We start from the raw sequence: 15052 nt of genomic DNA, 5'->3' as shown, positions 1-15052 counted from the left end.
ACCGCGCCGGTGATAAAGTGTTATTCTATAGCTGGATCTTCGTTTCTTTTCTTTGTTGTCAAAAGCTATTATGTTGAGCATACTGGGGCTGTTTCGCTGGGCCGTGTTGCTTATTATTGCCCTACTCCTGATCCAGCAGAAGGCAATCCCGCTAATCAGTTCGCCTCAAATTCAACCATATGTCTCCTGGCTTCCGACGTCGATACAGAATGTGGTTCTCGTCAGTCGGCCTCGCGTTACGCTATCCCAAGGAACCATTGTTGGAACCACCCTGCGAGATACACTTAAGCAACCCGTTGACGCTTTCCGCGGCATTCGATATGCACTACCGCCAGTTGGCGACAGACGGTTTCGTCGCGCTGAACCAATTGGTCCCTCCGAAGGACTTATAGACGCAGCACGGTTTGGTCCACGGTATGAACCATCATCCTTGACGGAAACCATGATTCTGACAGACCGGACAGATGCCCTGGTAAACAATTACTGCCGATTAAAGGCGACAACGGAAACAGCGAGGATTGCCTGACTGTGAACATTTTCCGGCCGCACGGCGTTCAAGGGCCCATGCCGGTAGCTCTCTACGTGCACGGCGGCGCATACAATCGAGGAACCTGTAAGCTTCCGGCCGTTCATCTTATTAGAGAAGCTAACAAATTCCTAGCATCGATGCATAACACGGCCTCAATGGTTGGATGGTCTGAGCAGCCCTTTATCGGAGTTACTTTTAATTACCGGTAAGCTCTCGTCATTATCAGCGATCAGATAAGTTGGCCAACGAAGATAGCATCGGGGCCCTTGGCTTTCTACCTTCCACTACTACCGCAGAGGAGGGTCTCCTAAATCTGGGACTGCACGATCAGATCCTGTTGTTAAAATGGGTGCAAGATAATATCGAGGCTTTCGGAGGCGATCCATCCCAGGTGACACTGTTCGGACTCTCTGCCGGTGCTCACTCGGTAGGCCTCTCTCCACGCCCGTCTACCTTTTAACCAGTCATTAATCGTCAGATCGCGCATCATATCATGAACAATGACCTCGGCCACTCCCTCTTCCACCGAGCCATCATCGAATCCGGCGCCGCAACCTCCCGGGCAGTCCATCCACACAACGCCCGCCTACACGAGGACCAATTCCGCGAATTCGTCCAAGAGGCCGGCTGCCAGGACACGCCCAGCATCAAGGTAATGGACTGTCTACGTAGTCAACCAGAGTCAACAGTCACCAACGCCTCCTTCACGGTCTTCGACCGATACAACCCCTCAATACGATGGGCCTTCCAACCCGTCATCGACGGCGAACTCATCAAAAAACGACCAATCGACGCCTGGCACTCGGGCCACTGGAACAAAATGCCCATCCTAACCGGATTCAACACCAATGAAGGAACATACTACGTGCCAGCTTCGATGTCCAAATCCGACGAATTCCCCGAGTTTTTCCGGACGCTTCTCCCGGCATACACAGACGCCGATATTAAGACCATCGATACGCTCTACCCCGACCCAGCGAAGGACATCTCTTCGCCATACGTCGACACTAGGGGTCTACCGGTCGGACCCCAATACAAGCGCGTCGAAGCCGCATACGGTCAGTATGCGTATGCTTGTCCGGTGCGACAGACGGCCAAGTTTGCCTCTGCGGGCCAGGACCCTCCTGTGTTTCTTTATCGCTGGGCGCTGAATAAGACTGTGCAGGGTGGTGCCAATCATGGGGATCAAATGGCGTATGAGACTTTTAATCCGGAGGTGCGGAGTATCTCTGAGAGTCAGGAGAGGATTGCGGGAACCCTGCATGCGTACTTTTCTTCTTTCATAGTTTCTGGAGATCCAAATGCCGTGTCTGGTATGTATGGAGATCGTCCCGTGTGGGAAAGGTACGATGCATCGTCCTCCGGGAGGATCATGGTGTTTGGGGAGGGGAATGACGAGCGCGCCGGGGGAAGTGGCGTAGGAACTGCGGCGCAAATAGTTGACGACGAATGGAGTCGCGAAGAATGTAATTTCTGGTGGACAAAGAGTGGGATTTCAGATTTAGATTAAATTCACTCAATGTAGGTTTGCATAATATGGAAGCAAAAAGTCCTATAACCGCTTGCGGTACGAGAGGGCTAATCACAGAAGGCTATTAGTGCCACTCGGCAAAACTCGAGAATCGCTAATTCCACGAATTACTAAAATTACTATTTTATATAGAAGATGTACAGAAACTAATCAGGGGTCAGTTTCCCCAATGCCAAAAGGTTAATAATTGCTCGCAGATAGCTGCGAAAACCCCTAAATCCGTATAGGTAGCGCATACAGGCTTAAGATATCCAGGTCTACGCCTGCGATTCTTACGTTTATGAATGGAGAAGATAACAAAGATTCCTTTAACCTTCTAAAACTCATTAAAATATTCGATGAGTTCGTAGGTCAGTACGCCAAATCTCGAGTTGGAACATCCATAATACATACACGGGAGGCTTGGTTCATCCATAGCACATTATAGTGCTAACGAGACAGGAATTCCGTTGTGCTACAAGGTTAGCTAGGCACAGCATCTATGGGAAGAACAGCTATAGACGATAGGTCTTCCTAAAGTATCATATAAATGGTCAACGGCAACTATTAAATGGTGATGGCTAAGAAACAGCACAGAGGCTCAACCTCTGTTTGCTTATTTTGTAATAAAAATCACCATATATGGGGACACAGGTTTTCGCCAACCATATGTTGCTGCTTGCTAACTTACGTACAAGGCGTTGGAAATTTTCAGGCATGTTGCGTTAGGGTTATTTCATGTTAATGACAATTTATGGCCCACCAGGCCGTACAGTTTCCCAGTGAAAATCAGAGCATCTTCAATAAATTAGGTGTTAGGTCGGGAAATGGTTTAGGTTATCTGTGCATCGACTTAGCATCTTTCAGAAGCGAGCTGGATCCCCTAGGGCCCATAGCTTCCTGTGTTAAGAATTATCGCTATGTGTCTATCCGCAGTGCAGCCAGAACTTCTCTAACGAGAACGCTGAAGGAGTAGTCAGAAAATCTAGCCCTTATCGCTGAGACTCCACAATCCGAACTACTACAGCATGACTTCAGCGTGAAGGTGATAGCCCAAACAGCTGTACTGTAGCCCACTACAAGGAAATTTACTTCCTAGAAACAGACACAATTCCGAGGCTTCGCAAAAGGCCGTTGATGGATGCGGCCACGTCGTGCAATGCGCACGAAATGTGCGAAAATTGAAGCTAGTATATCCCCCAGTAGAATCCTTGACAAATATTAATATCCACAGCTCTTAGTTGCCACTCTACCCGGTCCTTTACTGAAAGCACCTATCTCAAACCTCCGAAATTCGCTCAAGTGGGTCGTTAAGTACTCCACACTATATTCTATGAAGATCCTACCTTAAAGTAGCCTCACAGCTAGCGTGAAGAATAGTACGTTGAAAACAGTCTAGACCTGAACAATAAATTAAGGGAAAGGGTTTCTTCCACGACGATAACTGTTCTTTAGAAACAACCTAACATGGCCGAGATGGCGCTGTGCCATGCTGGCAGAGCATCTGTTTAGCGGGACTCATCCGATTAGCCAAATATTATAATCAAAGTCTTAACGGTCCCAATTGGAAACAAATCTACACCCAAAATTTATACCACAGCCAGCCACGGTCCCCATGATCCTCCTCTTCCTTTATGTATATCCACCCTTTACTCGAACGACTGTTTGGATCTCTTAGGGCTGGCCGGTGATATTTAATCATACGGTGAAGAACGTCATAGATGTTCCCCGAAAGAAAGATGCTTCAATCGGGCTAGAAATAATCAGCTATAAGTTGTTATAAACAGATAGTCCGATCTTGCTTTTTATTCTGATAGACAACAAACGTTGTGCAAAAGGATATCTCTCATACTAAATCTTCCACAATATGGAAGTATCGCCCGGCCTTACGGAAATCGAGTTTGTTGATGACGTACTTATTAAAGATTAAATTGCTGTACTAAGTTATAACTTCTTCCTCAAAGACAACTATAAAGCTTCATATATGGAAGTATGTATGGAATCGCTTTGATTACTGGAACATCTAATAGTCATCTTGTAGATAAGCACCAAGTTTACAGATCTATCATAACAGCTAGTCTCCCAAATTGCAACCCTCAAAGGCTGAACTTGTTAGCAGTGTCTACCTTCTCGCACCACTATGATGGATGACAAAAGCCACATGCACGGCCCGGTTCCCTAGCACTAGGGAGGAGTTAGATAGTTGAACCTGCAATGGTAAATGGACCACAAAAAGCTCAGCTTACATTGCCACCGCAAACTGCCCCCAGCCCAGAAGGTAGGTCACAGCATTTGCCATGACAACAATTGGATACCTGTTAGAAAGTAGCAGAAATGTCAAGCGCGTCGAAAGGGATAATTTGGCATACACCAGGAACGCAAGATTGCTAGGAAGGTTTTTTGTCAGCTACGATAGTAAACAATGTCATATCCTGTCCGTTTTCGTTAATTCACGCCCGACTGTGCACACACTTGTTCACTCGGATTTTCCCATCTGGGACTCCCATCCCAGGCGGATCCCTGAGCGGATGGGCTAGCTACTGCCCATGACACCAGAAAAGCTGAGAGGAAGAACATATATCTCATGGCGGATGTTGTGGTCAGGAGAAAGGAGAAGAAAGGCTTAGTATGATATTGAATACTTGTGTCAGAGTAGGGGTGAGGCTACCCTTTTAATACATTAGCAAAGCCTTGCTGCTTATGGCAATGCGTGGCATGTTGGACGCTCATAGAGAAACGTCACTAATATCAAACCAATAAAGTTTAACGGAACTCCACTCTCATACATTAGTCTATGTATATCAATGCTCGTCTTTCTAATAAAACTAGAGTACACAGAGGATACCTAGCTCCCGATCAGAAGCTAGCTGGGCTTTTCCTTCTCTTCTTCTTCTTCTTTTGCGACAGAGGCAATCCATAAAGAAAGAGAACTTTGCTAAGCAGTGTCACAACTATTCATTTTCCCAACATATATGTTAAATTACAATAGTAAGGATAAAAGGGTGCCAGCTGGTCTCATATCATGTTTACTACGCCTAAACCAAATAAAGCCTTCGCCTTGTGTAAAAGATCTTCTCTCCTTTTCTCTCCTTCTCCCCCCTGAGTTACAGCGCCAAGCATCTTCCTTGCTATCTCAGCTCGGCCTACCTCCGAATACTGGCTTGTGTACATCCTATAAGTTTTCAGTAGTTCTAGATCTGATTATGTGGACATAGATAGACAAGACCGGCATTAGGTTACGTAAGGAATACAGTCAGATGTTATAATGTGTTGTGGGCGAGATCTCATCCTAGAGTAGTGTTGGCATTAGCCCCCTGTTTCTGAATCTAGCCATATATGTCATCGAAAGGCCTGAATGCCATCCAGCCCACCACCGGAATTCTAAGGGTTACCAAAGAAATACGAGTCAGATTAAGCGGCGCACATGAAGTGTCCAGGATCTATTGCAAGACGTTATATTGGCCAAGATGCATCCAAATGTACAGCAGCCATGATTACGGTGCTAAGACATGGCCCCACACTTTAGGGCAGGTCTGATTATCGGAATATGTGAAATAAATCTGTGTTCCCGCCAGTGAAGTAACCATCTAGGGCGTCGTTCATGTCTTGAATGCTTTTTTCCCCCTCTCTTAATGGGGGGTAAGAGGGAGGCAAGTATGTAAAAGTATGTAAAAGCATTGCTACTACGAACAACAGATATGACATATCCTCTCCTAATCGATTGGGCAAAACTAGACCCCCAATTTCGTTGAAGGTCCATTCCCAAGAATGGCTGCAACAAGATATTTTATATAAACCGAAAAAATGATCCCATAGTGTAGACCACTTTCCTCAAAATATACGATGTAAGCCCTGGGGTTTGAGGGGCAGTGGTTGGTCCAGCAAAAATGGTACCTAGCTTGTTACTAAGAAACCAGAGAATTATACGGTAGGCGGGGCGTGAAGCAGCCTTATGCAATTATCAAGGTAAAACATCTAATAATTGAGAGCCATATCTGTTATGTCTCATCAGTTAACTCAAGCTGGGTATAGCCAATAGCGTTAACTTTCGAATATCGCTGCTGTTGTAGGGCTTGATTTGCAAGGTGGCAAGAACAATGCTTCGAAGAAATTTATATGGTATATTTATTTTTTAGCGATTATCTGAGGTCTGAACATACCTCATAGACGTATTGGCTAAGTATATAAGGCGTTGGAAGAGTTCAAGGTAGGCTGTGGAGCTAATCCTCAGCCAAGTCAGCATCAACCCACACAACTTTCATCTTATCTGCTTTTATTCTAACCTGACTCTCTCCTTCCCACCTCCACCGATATCACACAAATACATTGCGTCTTCTGGATATGTCAGAAATGAAGCTGGTTAGCTTTTTATCAGATAGTACACCTCTGTATGCCATCCTGTCACCTACGGAAGGTGACAATGAGTTCCTTTTTGATATCCTCTTTGACATGGCGAAGAGCATATCTTTCTATTCCAAGCTTGAAGCAGCAGCGCAGCAATTTGCTAGAGAAAATCCCAGTATGTGTGGATTGATAATTTCTGTATTGAGAAAAGCAGCAGTGCTGGGCTGTACGAGGCATTAAACTCTATGTATGCCAGCTATCAAGATGCGACTCTATGCTACACATATCTTTCTGATGTACCAACAAATGTTAATACCAAATATCCAGATTCTGAATCTGCGTGCAGCAGATGGTTTCTACTCGGTTTCACTCTCCAGGAACCGTTAGCACCGAAAGAAGTGATCTTACTTCCCTCCGAGTGGAAGGTGTTAGAGAAGAAGACTGGCTTATATGAGATATTAACCAAAATCACAGGTACTGGTATTGAATACCTTTCTCACCAAGTTCCTCTCTCTTCTACTTCAATCACCAAGCGAATGTCCTGGATGGCAAAACGACAGGCATCTCGCCTGGAAGACATGGCATATTGTCTGCTAGGAATTTTCAGTCTGGATATGCCCTTACGATACGGCGAACGAGATCGGGCATTCATCCGTTTGCAAGAATAGATCATGCGTCAATCTCATGACCAGTCAATCTTTGCTTGGCGGGACCCATATTCTGTGGCTAATCCTTCAATCCCTTCTCCTCGAGGCATTTCACTGAAGATGCAATGGCAATGTGTTGAGGTAAAATTGCAAGGACAGTACTTCGACGCCAATTCAACTGCCTGCCATAAAATCAATGATGTCGCGAATTTTATCCTTTATCTCCCATTCCATTCAACCTGTGCACATGGAACATTACACACTCTACACTTATCTGCTGTGGCAGTATCTAGGGATAGTAGTTAACAATATCGTTAAAATAGCCCTATTGGCACGGCCTGTGGGGGCTTTGGAAGAATCATGAACAAACAAATTAAACAGTTCTATGGAGCTTCGGCTCCCCATCTTCTGATAACCAAGAAACCACGCATCATAGTATACAGCATTGAATGTCCAAGGACCTGCTGAGCCAAGGACTTGCGATGGAAGTTTGTATTTCAAGGTGAAATACTAAGATCCAGATGTTCACCTTTGCCTTTTTAACTGGCATGACAATGTGTATTAGTACCCAACATATGGCTGACAACACATACAAAAACATCTTAATATGAGACTCTTTCAAAGAAAAAGAAAAATCGATTCTGTATAGCAAACATTAAGATTTCTACTTTATCTGGTGTTTATTTACCCGAATTTACTTGATGTATGTTTGCATACTATGCAAGTAAAAGTCCTGTGACCGAAATGCGGCAAGAGAGTTCTTATCGATAAGGGAATCCAAATCCAAATCCCAAATCCAAATGGACACAAATTAACCCCACATTGACCTAAGGAACCTCAATAAAACAAGTAAAACTACGCAACATCACTGGCAAAAAGTGACAACCAGTGCCCAAAATCCCATTCACCGATAATGTCAACAAGGACACGACCGATCCTCCTCCTCGACGGCGGTCTGGGAACCACCCTCGGCGAACCTCCCCACAACATCACCTTTACCGCAGAAACGCCCCTCTGGTCCGCTCACCTGCTCATCTCCTCGCCCCATACCCTCCAAGAAGTGCACCAAGCCTTCGCCACGGCTGGCGCCGACATCGTCTTGACAGCCACCTATCAAACGAGCTTCGAGGGGTTTATGCGCACGAACCCCCGTTACACAGCCGAAGATGCAGCGCATTATATGCGTTCAGCGATTCCGCTTGCGCAACGCGCCCATGCATCGCCCGGGAAGACGGTGAAAGTTGCACTATCGCTGGGGCCATACGGTGCGACCATGTCGCCCATTGCGGCAGAGTATACAGGACTCTACCCGGCAGAGATGGATTCTGAGCCGAGGCTGCGCGAATGGCACGCGCAGCGGTTGTGCGTGTTTGTGGACGAGACGGGGACGTGGGACAAGGTGGAATACATTGCATTCGAGACGGTGAGGAGGGCAGACGAGGTGCGGGCGATTCGCGGGGCGATGTTGGATGTCTTGGCAGACATGTATGAGGGTCAGGGGCCTGGCGTAGGCAGGCGCCAATCGGCGGTGGGGAGAAAGAAACCGTGGTGGATCTGTGGTGTCTTCCCCTCTGAGGAAGTAGATGAGAAGGATGTGCGAGCGTGGATACGTGCAGCTGTGGGTACACAGGAGACTACACCTGGCGTTTACCTGCCCCGGCCGTGGGGGATCGGGGTCAATTGCACCCGGATTGGGAATGTTGGGCGCATCGTCTCCATTATGCAGGATGAGTTGCGTAACCTGAGTGCGCTGGGCACAAAGGGTTACGTTGACGAGTGGGACGGCGTGACCGGACGACCCTGGCTAGTGTTGTATCCCGATGGCACTCATGGGGAGAAGTACGACCCTGTCACGAAAACATGGGTTGAAACGGAGACAGGGAGAGAAACGCGGCCGTGGGACGAGATCTTCTGGGATGTGGTACAAGGGCTGCCTGACGGTGCCTGGGAGGGTGTAATCATGGGAGGATGTTGTCGGGCAGGACCCGAGCAGATCGCTGCGTTGCGCAGGAGGGTTGATTCGGATAAGCAGTCCCAACGTTGAAGGCGTTTAGACGTTATGGATAAGGAGCTTAGTTGCTTGGTTCTTGTGCGTCGAGGATCGGCGGCGAAACAATAATATCCACATAATTGACGCTGCAGATGGATTGTATTCCTAGTCACCTCCATCTTCCCTTCGTTCGGAGTTATCCACACCTTGACTTCTTATCCTAGGAAAAACAATGCGCTTCTCTCAGTACTTCTAGATTTCTAGATTCCGAAACAACACCTCTCCTGCGCCAATTCCAAGACCCTAAAACACCCACTGTGACAGGGTGCTGGAGCCATATCTCTAGGATTCCCATTAGACATACGGTGTAGAATCTCACGCTGTCCTCCATGCCGTTCCACATGACCATAGCACCCTCTAATTACCATGCACGGTAGGCACATAGGCCGCTACACGTACGACAAGGACAGGCGAAAAGTACCTTGGTTAGGTGCATATAATATGAAAAAAAAATATATGCGACATACCATCTCCTTCATCTGCAAAATGGAAAATAGGACCAATCTTTTCGTGCAATGCAAAGGCACCTAAATCATGAGTCAATGGAATGTGTTCCAACAGTCAGCAGACCACGAACCGCGCCATTTCGCCAACATGATAGAGACGTCGGCTGTTTCTATTCGCGCATATGAACCGCAATAGGGAAATGATCTTGTTCCGAGTTACACTTCTACGATCCAGCCTACCGGTTGGGAAGCAACTATATCGTCAGCCTAGACGCAAATGGGGCCTTGCGGCTGAAATGCATTTCAGTTTCGCTGTCATCGCTATACCCAGGGTTTGACGTTGTTCAGCCGCAGACTATTCACGAGGAATTGAAATCTGCCGGCCCGCAGGCACTACACTCCGGACGCCATGCTATACGTGGGGTTCAGAGGAAGAGAAACAGGGAATGATATATCCACAACATGAAGCAACGTCAGAGACCTCAAATAAGAAACCTTCACGAAGCTAAGAACCATGCACATGGTGTACCCGCTCAGCCCCCACGTGCAACGCTTGTGGCGGCTTCATGGTACGTCCACCCGATGTCTTCATTACTGAGGAACAGTCATAGAACTGTGAAGCCACTCAGTGTCGATAGATGATGTTGGGTGGCAATGGAGCTAACTCAGGATTGCCCCGAACAGGCGCAACCAAAGTGGCTGTCGCACCATAAACAATCATGCAGACGTGCCGAGTATTGAGTGGGGGGGCACCAAGGGCCTATCACAATAAGCAGACGGTCTAACAATATAGTGTGCTTTTGTCAGCAGAACTGCAATGGAAGGGGAAAGGAATGCGGCTGCCGCACGCGACATCTGCCTCAGGGGGCAAAGGAGCGAAATGGAATGTTCGAAGGATCCTGTTAGTGCGATACATGGTAACGGATGTAAGATCCTCGGATGTCAAATCTGCCTGTGCAAGCGCATAACAGTTGGCTCTGGACGGTGCAGGAGTGGCATCCTGGAGGGTGCTAAAGGTAGGGGCGAAGGCGAGGACATGGTTGCCAAACGTCGTCATCATGAGGACTCCTTCAGCTACTGTCACCGACGGGGCAGCTGGCATGGGTAATAGACTGCCAAAAGTGCTAGCTGGCATGAGAAGAGGCATTCCGGTTGTCACCTGCCAACGCATCCGTGATTAAGTTTGAGCCCGTCACTTGTCCTCAGTCGGAGACAGGTTGCTTTGTTGGGGCTATTGAAGGAGGGATGCGTTGGCTCCGCAATCTAGAGACCAACAGAGCAATCGGAGCAGAGTGGGTTGTTGGCACGATGGGGAAGGTATCATCTTTGAATATCTTGTCGTGGAAGGACTTTCTGGCATTCCGCCGTTGGAGGTCCGATATAGAAACCAAGGCATATGCACGATGCATGTAAGTCCGCCAAATGGCCCCTAATTAATGTATGCAGACTGCCTTAGCGCTTGAGATATAAATATCCCATTAATTTGCCCAGGATAGTAACCAACTCACGTAATATTTTAAATTAGAACGTTAAGTTGACCAACAGCGGCTAATATTAATAGTCATTCCTGGCGTCTAGAATCCAATCAGCGGTGCAGTTGCGTTCCAACGTGTTGGGTCCCTAGAAACACAGCCTGAAGGCCCATGCGAGATGCCATGCCATAGTCCACATGTGAGCTGAAGGAGAAAAACGTGAAAAAAAAAAAAAAAAAAAACATGCCTTGTTTAAGTGGTCCGAACGCTTTCCTAACTTCTGCAAGTCGGGCAATTAACTATGACTGGGCTGCGACGTCAAGCATGGGCATGTAAGCAAATTGGATAGTCTTCGCTGGGATCATTATAAAATCAATCGACGATCAGCAGTGACGACTGAGGACAATCATTTTGGGAATTGGCCTTTTCTTCAGTCGCTTTCTTCAGCTTCACTTCTGAGCCCGTTACCGCAACATCGCGAGAAGCCAACAGCGGTAGGAGATGGCCGACCCCAACAAAGTCCAAGAGCTCGGTCTGGACGAGGAAACAACCTTCAAAATCATTGAAAGGCTGAAGCACATCGGTCACCTGTATAAAACCGGAAAGCTTCTCTTTCCCCGGCGTTTGTTGGAAGACCTCAGTCGGCAGATTGACGAAGGAAAAGATGAAGTGTGCATTCCAGACTTCGACGATGTACCTCAGGTCTACAGCCTCCAGGTTCCACATTGGTGCGCCGATTTTGCGTAAGCCCTAACGATGTGCACCATATTTTGGAGCCCAGCAAGACTAACCCGCAGCGATAGCAACACCTATCGCATCAATTACCAAAGTATCCACTCCTTGGGTTGTCCCACTCCATTCTGTCCTGAGTTCGTCCTACGTAGCGATCATGCCCCTGTCACCATCGGTTACATGCGGTCTTCACGCCAAAGTGAAACAAATCTCGAGGCTGTTCGTGAGGCGTTCGCCCGGAAACGTCAGACCTGGTTGGAGAGTGCGAGTTGTCGAAATTTAGAACACCATCTGGCAACTCTCAAGACCACGGCGACTATTCAGAAGATAATATGTTTTGGCCTAGGCTCCCTCGGAAGACTGGGCGGCTACCACTGTACTCGGGCCCATACGCAGCACGCTGCAATAGAGACGATGGTGGCGGCGTTGGCCAAGAGAGGACTGAACCGCGGTCAGGAGATCAAGTGTTATGCGCAAGATCCAGTGTACAACGAAGTCGACAAGAAGTTCCTCTGGGGCAATGGGGTCATCCCGTTGGATGACCCAAAGGGGTTTCTCGAGGTGGATGAACACACACTAGTCTTTTCTGTGAGCCCCAACGTTCCAGTCAAACAGATCGTCACCGATCTCCAATCGCCCGCTGCGATGGTATGGAACACTGTAAACCCGTCAGACAATGATAAATACTGGATCAAGCGTGTGGGCAAAGATGGAAATGTCGGCTGGACGTGGTGAGTCTGTTGTCCTCGCTAAATAAGATATACGCTAACATGCTGTTAGTCCCTTTACCACCGACCCTGACTCTGGTCGGGTACGTAGAATGATCAAACAATATTCGCATGTGCAGCTGAAGGATCCAGATGAGTATTTTGGAGATCTGACTATCTACATGAGGTGTCAAGGGATGAAATGACAGTAGCCCGGTGAACAGGCACTGTGGCATAGCCGTGTGAATTTAGTATACATTAGACGAATCGCTCGGGAGATAGGAAGTAATAGCTAACAGTGCGAATGCGACATTTTCTTAATTGCAACACTCTTCGCCCGTATGGTTCTTCCCTTCAATAGTAATACCACAGGAGCTAGAGTCAACGCTAACGCTACAAACGCTAGCAAACTGCTCGCCCATTGATACCCCAGTCGAACATACATCGGCTTAGCAGCTAGTGGCAGGAATGCCGCGAAGATGTTCTCTCCGAATGCCACGGCTCCGATGGCACTAGCTGCGTAGCCCGCATAAGAGTCGGTGATATAAACACTAACCGCGGTAACAATCACCATGCTCGCGTATCCAATCAGCCCCAGAGCCACAGCAGGGACAATCCAGTGCGGCTGGTAAATGCCCCAGCCATACATGAAGAGGCCACCAGCAAGCGCAATGGCCGTACTTGGGATAGACAGATGCAAGATATACTCAGGGATTGGTATCGCAGGGCTCTCTGGATTATACGATGCACTTCTGATGTAGACACGATTCTGAAGGGTACATGCGACGAGGCCAACAACTTGACCAATACCAATCGCAGCTTGAACTATCCCATCGGTGTACGATGGCCAACCATAAGTGTCGCTGAACACGATGGGGATCGACTGAGTGGAAATGAAAACCAGGCCGAAGGCAAACGCGGACCATAGGGTGAAGGAGGTGATAGTCGGCTCGGTGGTGAGAAGAATAGCCGATCGAGCGATCGTTTCTTTGAACGTTGCGAGAGCCTCGGTCTTGTCAGGCACACCTGTTGAAGTTTCGTCGGGAATGATTTTCACACGAAGTAAGGGCCCTCGAGTCTCATTCATACAGAATAGAACAACCGGGGTGAATGCACCGTAGATGATCAGTTCAATCCAGAACACCCTGTTCAGTCAGTTATGGCCCCGCTTCAATGAAGATAATTTTCGCTTACCATCGCCACCCTAACGGCTCTGCAACAGCACCCAAGACAGGGCCTATTGTCACCCCAAACAACAAGGTGAACGTATACAACGTTAATGGGAACACTCGTTCTCGGTAGTCCAGAAACAAGTTGGAGGCGATCCCATCTGCGCAATTTTGCAAGGTTCCTCCGAACGCTCCAGCAAAAACCCGGCAAACCACAAGTGTCGCGAAATCCTGCGCCAACGCCTGTGGAATCAAGAAGATGGTAAAGAGGCCATACGCGGTCTGCGATATTGTTAGTACTGGATGTTGATGTGTATTGCAAGAGTGACGCTACCCAAAAGCCAAACTTCATGCCGTACGTCTCCATAAGAGGGAGAGTCACCAGTGGAACAAACGCAGCCGCGGCGTTCCAAGCTGTGACGGCAAAGAAGTTGTACTCAAATATGCCATTTTCCAAGCGGAACTCCGAGGATATTGACTCCGCCGCAGTGGTGACTGATGTGGCATTCAACCCGACAATGAAGGTGACCCAGCACGAGGTCACCATAGACATCCATTTCTTCGAGCTAGGCCAGTTGAAAGGATTATGCGGATGATCAGCCCACTGTATTGGAGATTCAACAGTCATTTCGACCCGTCATGTCCGCAGGTCGAGCATACGTAATGATTGAAACAAAGAAATTGGAGAAAGCTTACCTAGGCCAATTCAAGAGTATTAAGCAAAAACGGATCCATGTCTACAGAATGGGAAACCCATTGAGGGGCTTCAGGCTGTCAGATGGTTGGCTTGAAGAGTGGATTCAGATTTTAACTGTGTAGTTATTGGGTGAATCGGTGGATTCCATTGAGTAATGGAATCCACTTGTGACCCCAAAAGAAAAGGTCCGATATTGATGCCTCAGGCGCGTAAGTCATCTGTACTCTCCAGTCACATATGATTCCCGCGAATCATCAGACATATACACTTTGATAGTAAGTTTTTAACTCTTTCCCAAATATCGCGGCAATTAGTTAGTTAATGACCTAATATCTTCATTATGTGAGTGACTTTCCCGTTCAACCAAAAACAGTATAGGTAGGAGACCCTTATAATCTAACCTTGCACTATGATATATATGTCTGAAGGATATCGGTACTATAAGAGGTTTGAAACTTCTACACTGAGCCAGCGAGAACAACGTACTATAGCATCAACTCTAGCTTAATACGCAACAGAAAAGAACGTAGAATAGCTTGTAAGATATTCGTATTAAATGATATCAAAACGATCAGAGGCTTTTCTTTGATCCTATCAAACTATCTCAAAGGCCTATCTAGGTGGGAATCATGAGGCCATTTATATGTGAGGCCTGATTACCATAGCATTCAACAATCCACATACTTCCGTAGGTGGTCAATTCACCAGGCATATGTCAGGTGCCTGCGATACTAGATAGTTTTATGGGC

At 47.4% G+C, this 15052-nt stretch overlaps 6 protein-coding genes across 6 annotated transcripts; 4 read left to right on the top strand and 2 right to left on the bottom strand.

The window, feature by feature from the left end:
• Positions 1 to 70: 70 nt before the first annotated feature.
• BDW43DRAFT_323689 (putative extracellular lipase) lies at positions 71 to 2039 on the top strand (the record flags this gene model as incomplete). Its single annotated transcript, XM_032049805.1, has 5 exons — positions 71 to 414; positions 465 to 613; positions 662 to 734; positions 785 to 956; positions 1008 to 2039. The coding sequence occupies 5 exons, from the start codon at positions 71 to 73 to the stop codon at positions 2037 to 2039; spliced, it is 1770 nt and encodes a 589-aa protein (XP_031903451.1).
• Positions 2040 to 6380: 4341 nt separating this feature from the next.
• BDW43DRAFT_298188 (uncharacterized protein) lies at positions 6381 to 7051 on the top strand (the record flags this gene model as incomplete). The annotated part of the gene is made up of 2 exons (XM_032044523.1): positions 6381 to 6562; positions 6595 to 7051. The coding sequence occupies 2 exons, from the start codon at positions 6381 to 6383 to the stop codon at positions 7049 to 7051; spliced, it is 639 nt and encodes a 212-aa protein (XP_031903450.1).
• A 789-nt stretch (positions 7052 to 7840) lies between these two features.
• On the top strand, positions 7841 to 9225 carry BDW43DRAFT_267266 (Homocysteine S-methyltransferase). The gene has a single exon (XM_032040985.1). The coding sequence runs from the start codon at positions 7944 to 7946 to the stop codon at positions 9072 to 9074; it is 1131 nt and encodes a 376-aa protein (XP_031903449.1). The 5' UTR covers positions 7841 to 7943; the 3' UTR covers positions 9075 to 9225.
• Positions 9226 to 9855: 630 nt separating this feature from the next.
• BDW43DRAFT_267264 (uncharacterized protein) lies at positions 9856 to 10933 on the bottom strand. Its single transcript, XM_032040984.1, has one exon. It carries the CDS (start codon positions 10695 to 10697, stop codon positions 10308 to 10310), a length of 390 nt encoding a protein of 129 aa, XP_031903448.1. The 5' UTR covers positions 10698 to 10933; the 3' UTR covers positions 9856 to 10307.
• A 566-nt stretch (positions 10934 to 11499) lies between these two features.
• Positions 11500 to 12611, top strand: BDW43DRAFT_308288 (SRR1 family protein; the record flags this gene model as incomplete). The annotated part of the gene is made up of 4 exons (XM_032046465.1): positions 11500 to 11741; positions 11802 to 12461; positions 12511 to 12541; positions 12591 to 12611. 4 exons carry the CDS (start codon positions 11500 to 11502, stop codon positions 12609 to 12611), a joined length of 954 nt encoding a protein of 317 aa, XP_031903447.1.
• On the bottom strand, positions 12522 to 14411 carry BDW43DRAFT_267261 (major facilitator superfamily domain-containing protein). Its single transcript, XM_032040983.1, has 3 exons — positions 13941 to 14411; positions 13632 to 13888; positions 12522 to 13582 (listed from the first exon to the last, which is right to left on the bottom strand). The coding sequence occupies exons 1-3, from the start codon at positions 14232 to 14234 to the stop codon at positions 12730 to 12732; spliced, it is 1404 nt and encodes a 467-aa protein (XP_031903446.1). The 5' UTR covers positions 14235 to 14411; the 3' UTR covers positions 12522 to 12729.
• Positions 14412 to 15052: the final 641 nt, after the last annotated feature.

Source organism: Aspergillus alliaceus (genome assembly GCF_009176365.1).
Source record: "Aspergillus alliaceus strain CBS 536.65 unplaced genomic scaffold BDW43scaffold_8, whole genome shotgun sequence".
In the NCBI taxonomy this organism is placed as follows: Eukaryota; Fungi; Ascomycota; class Eurotiomycetes; order Eurotiales; family Aspergillaceae; genus Aspergillus; species Aspergillus alliaceus.
This window is presented reverse-complemented; position numbering and strand designations above follow the sequence as displayed.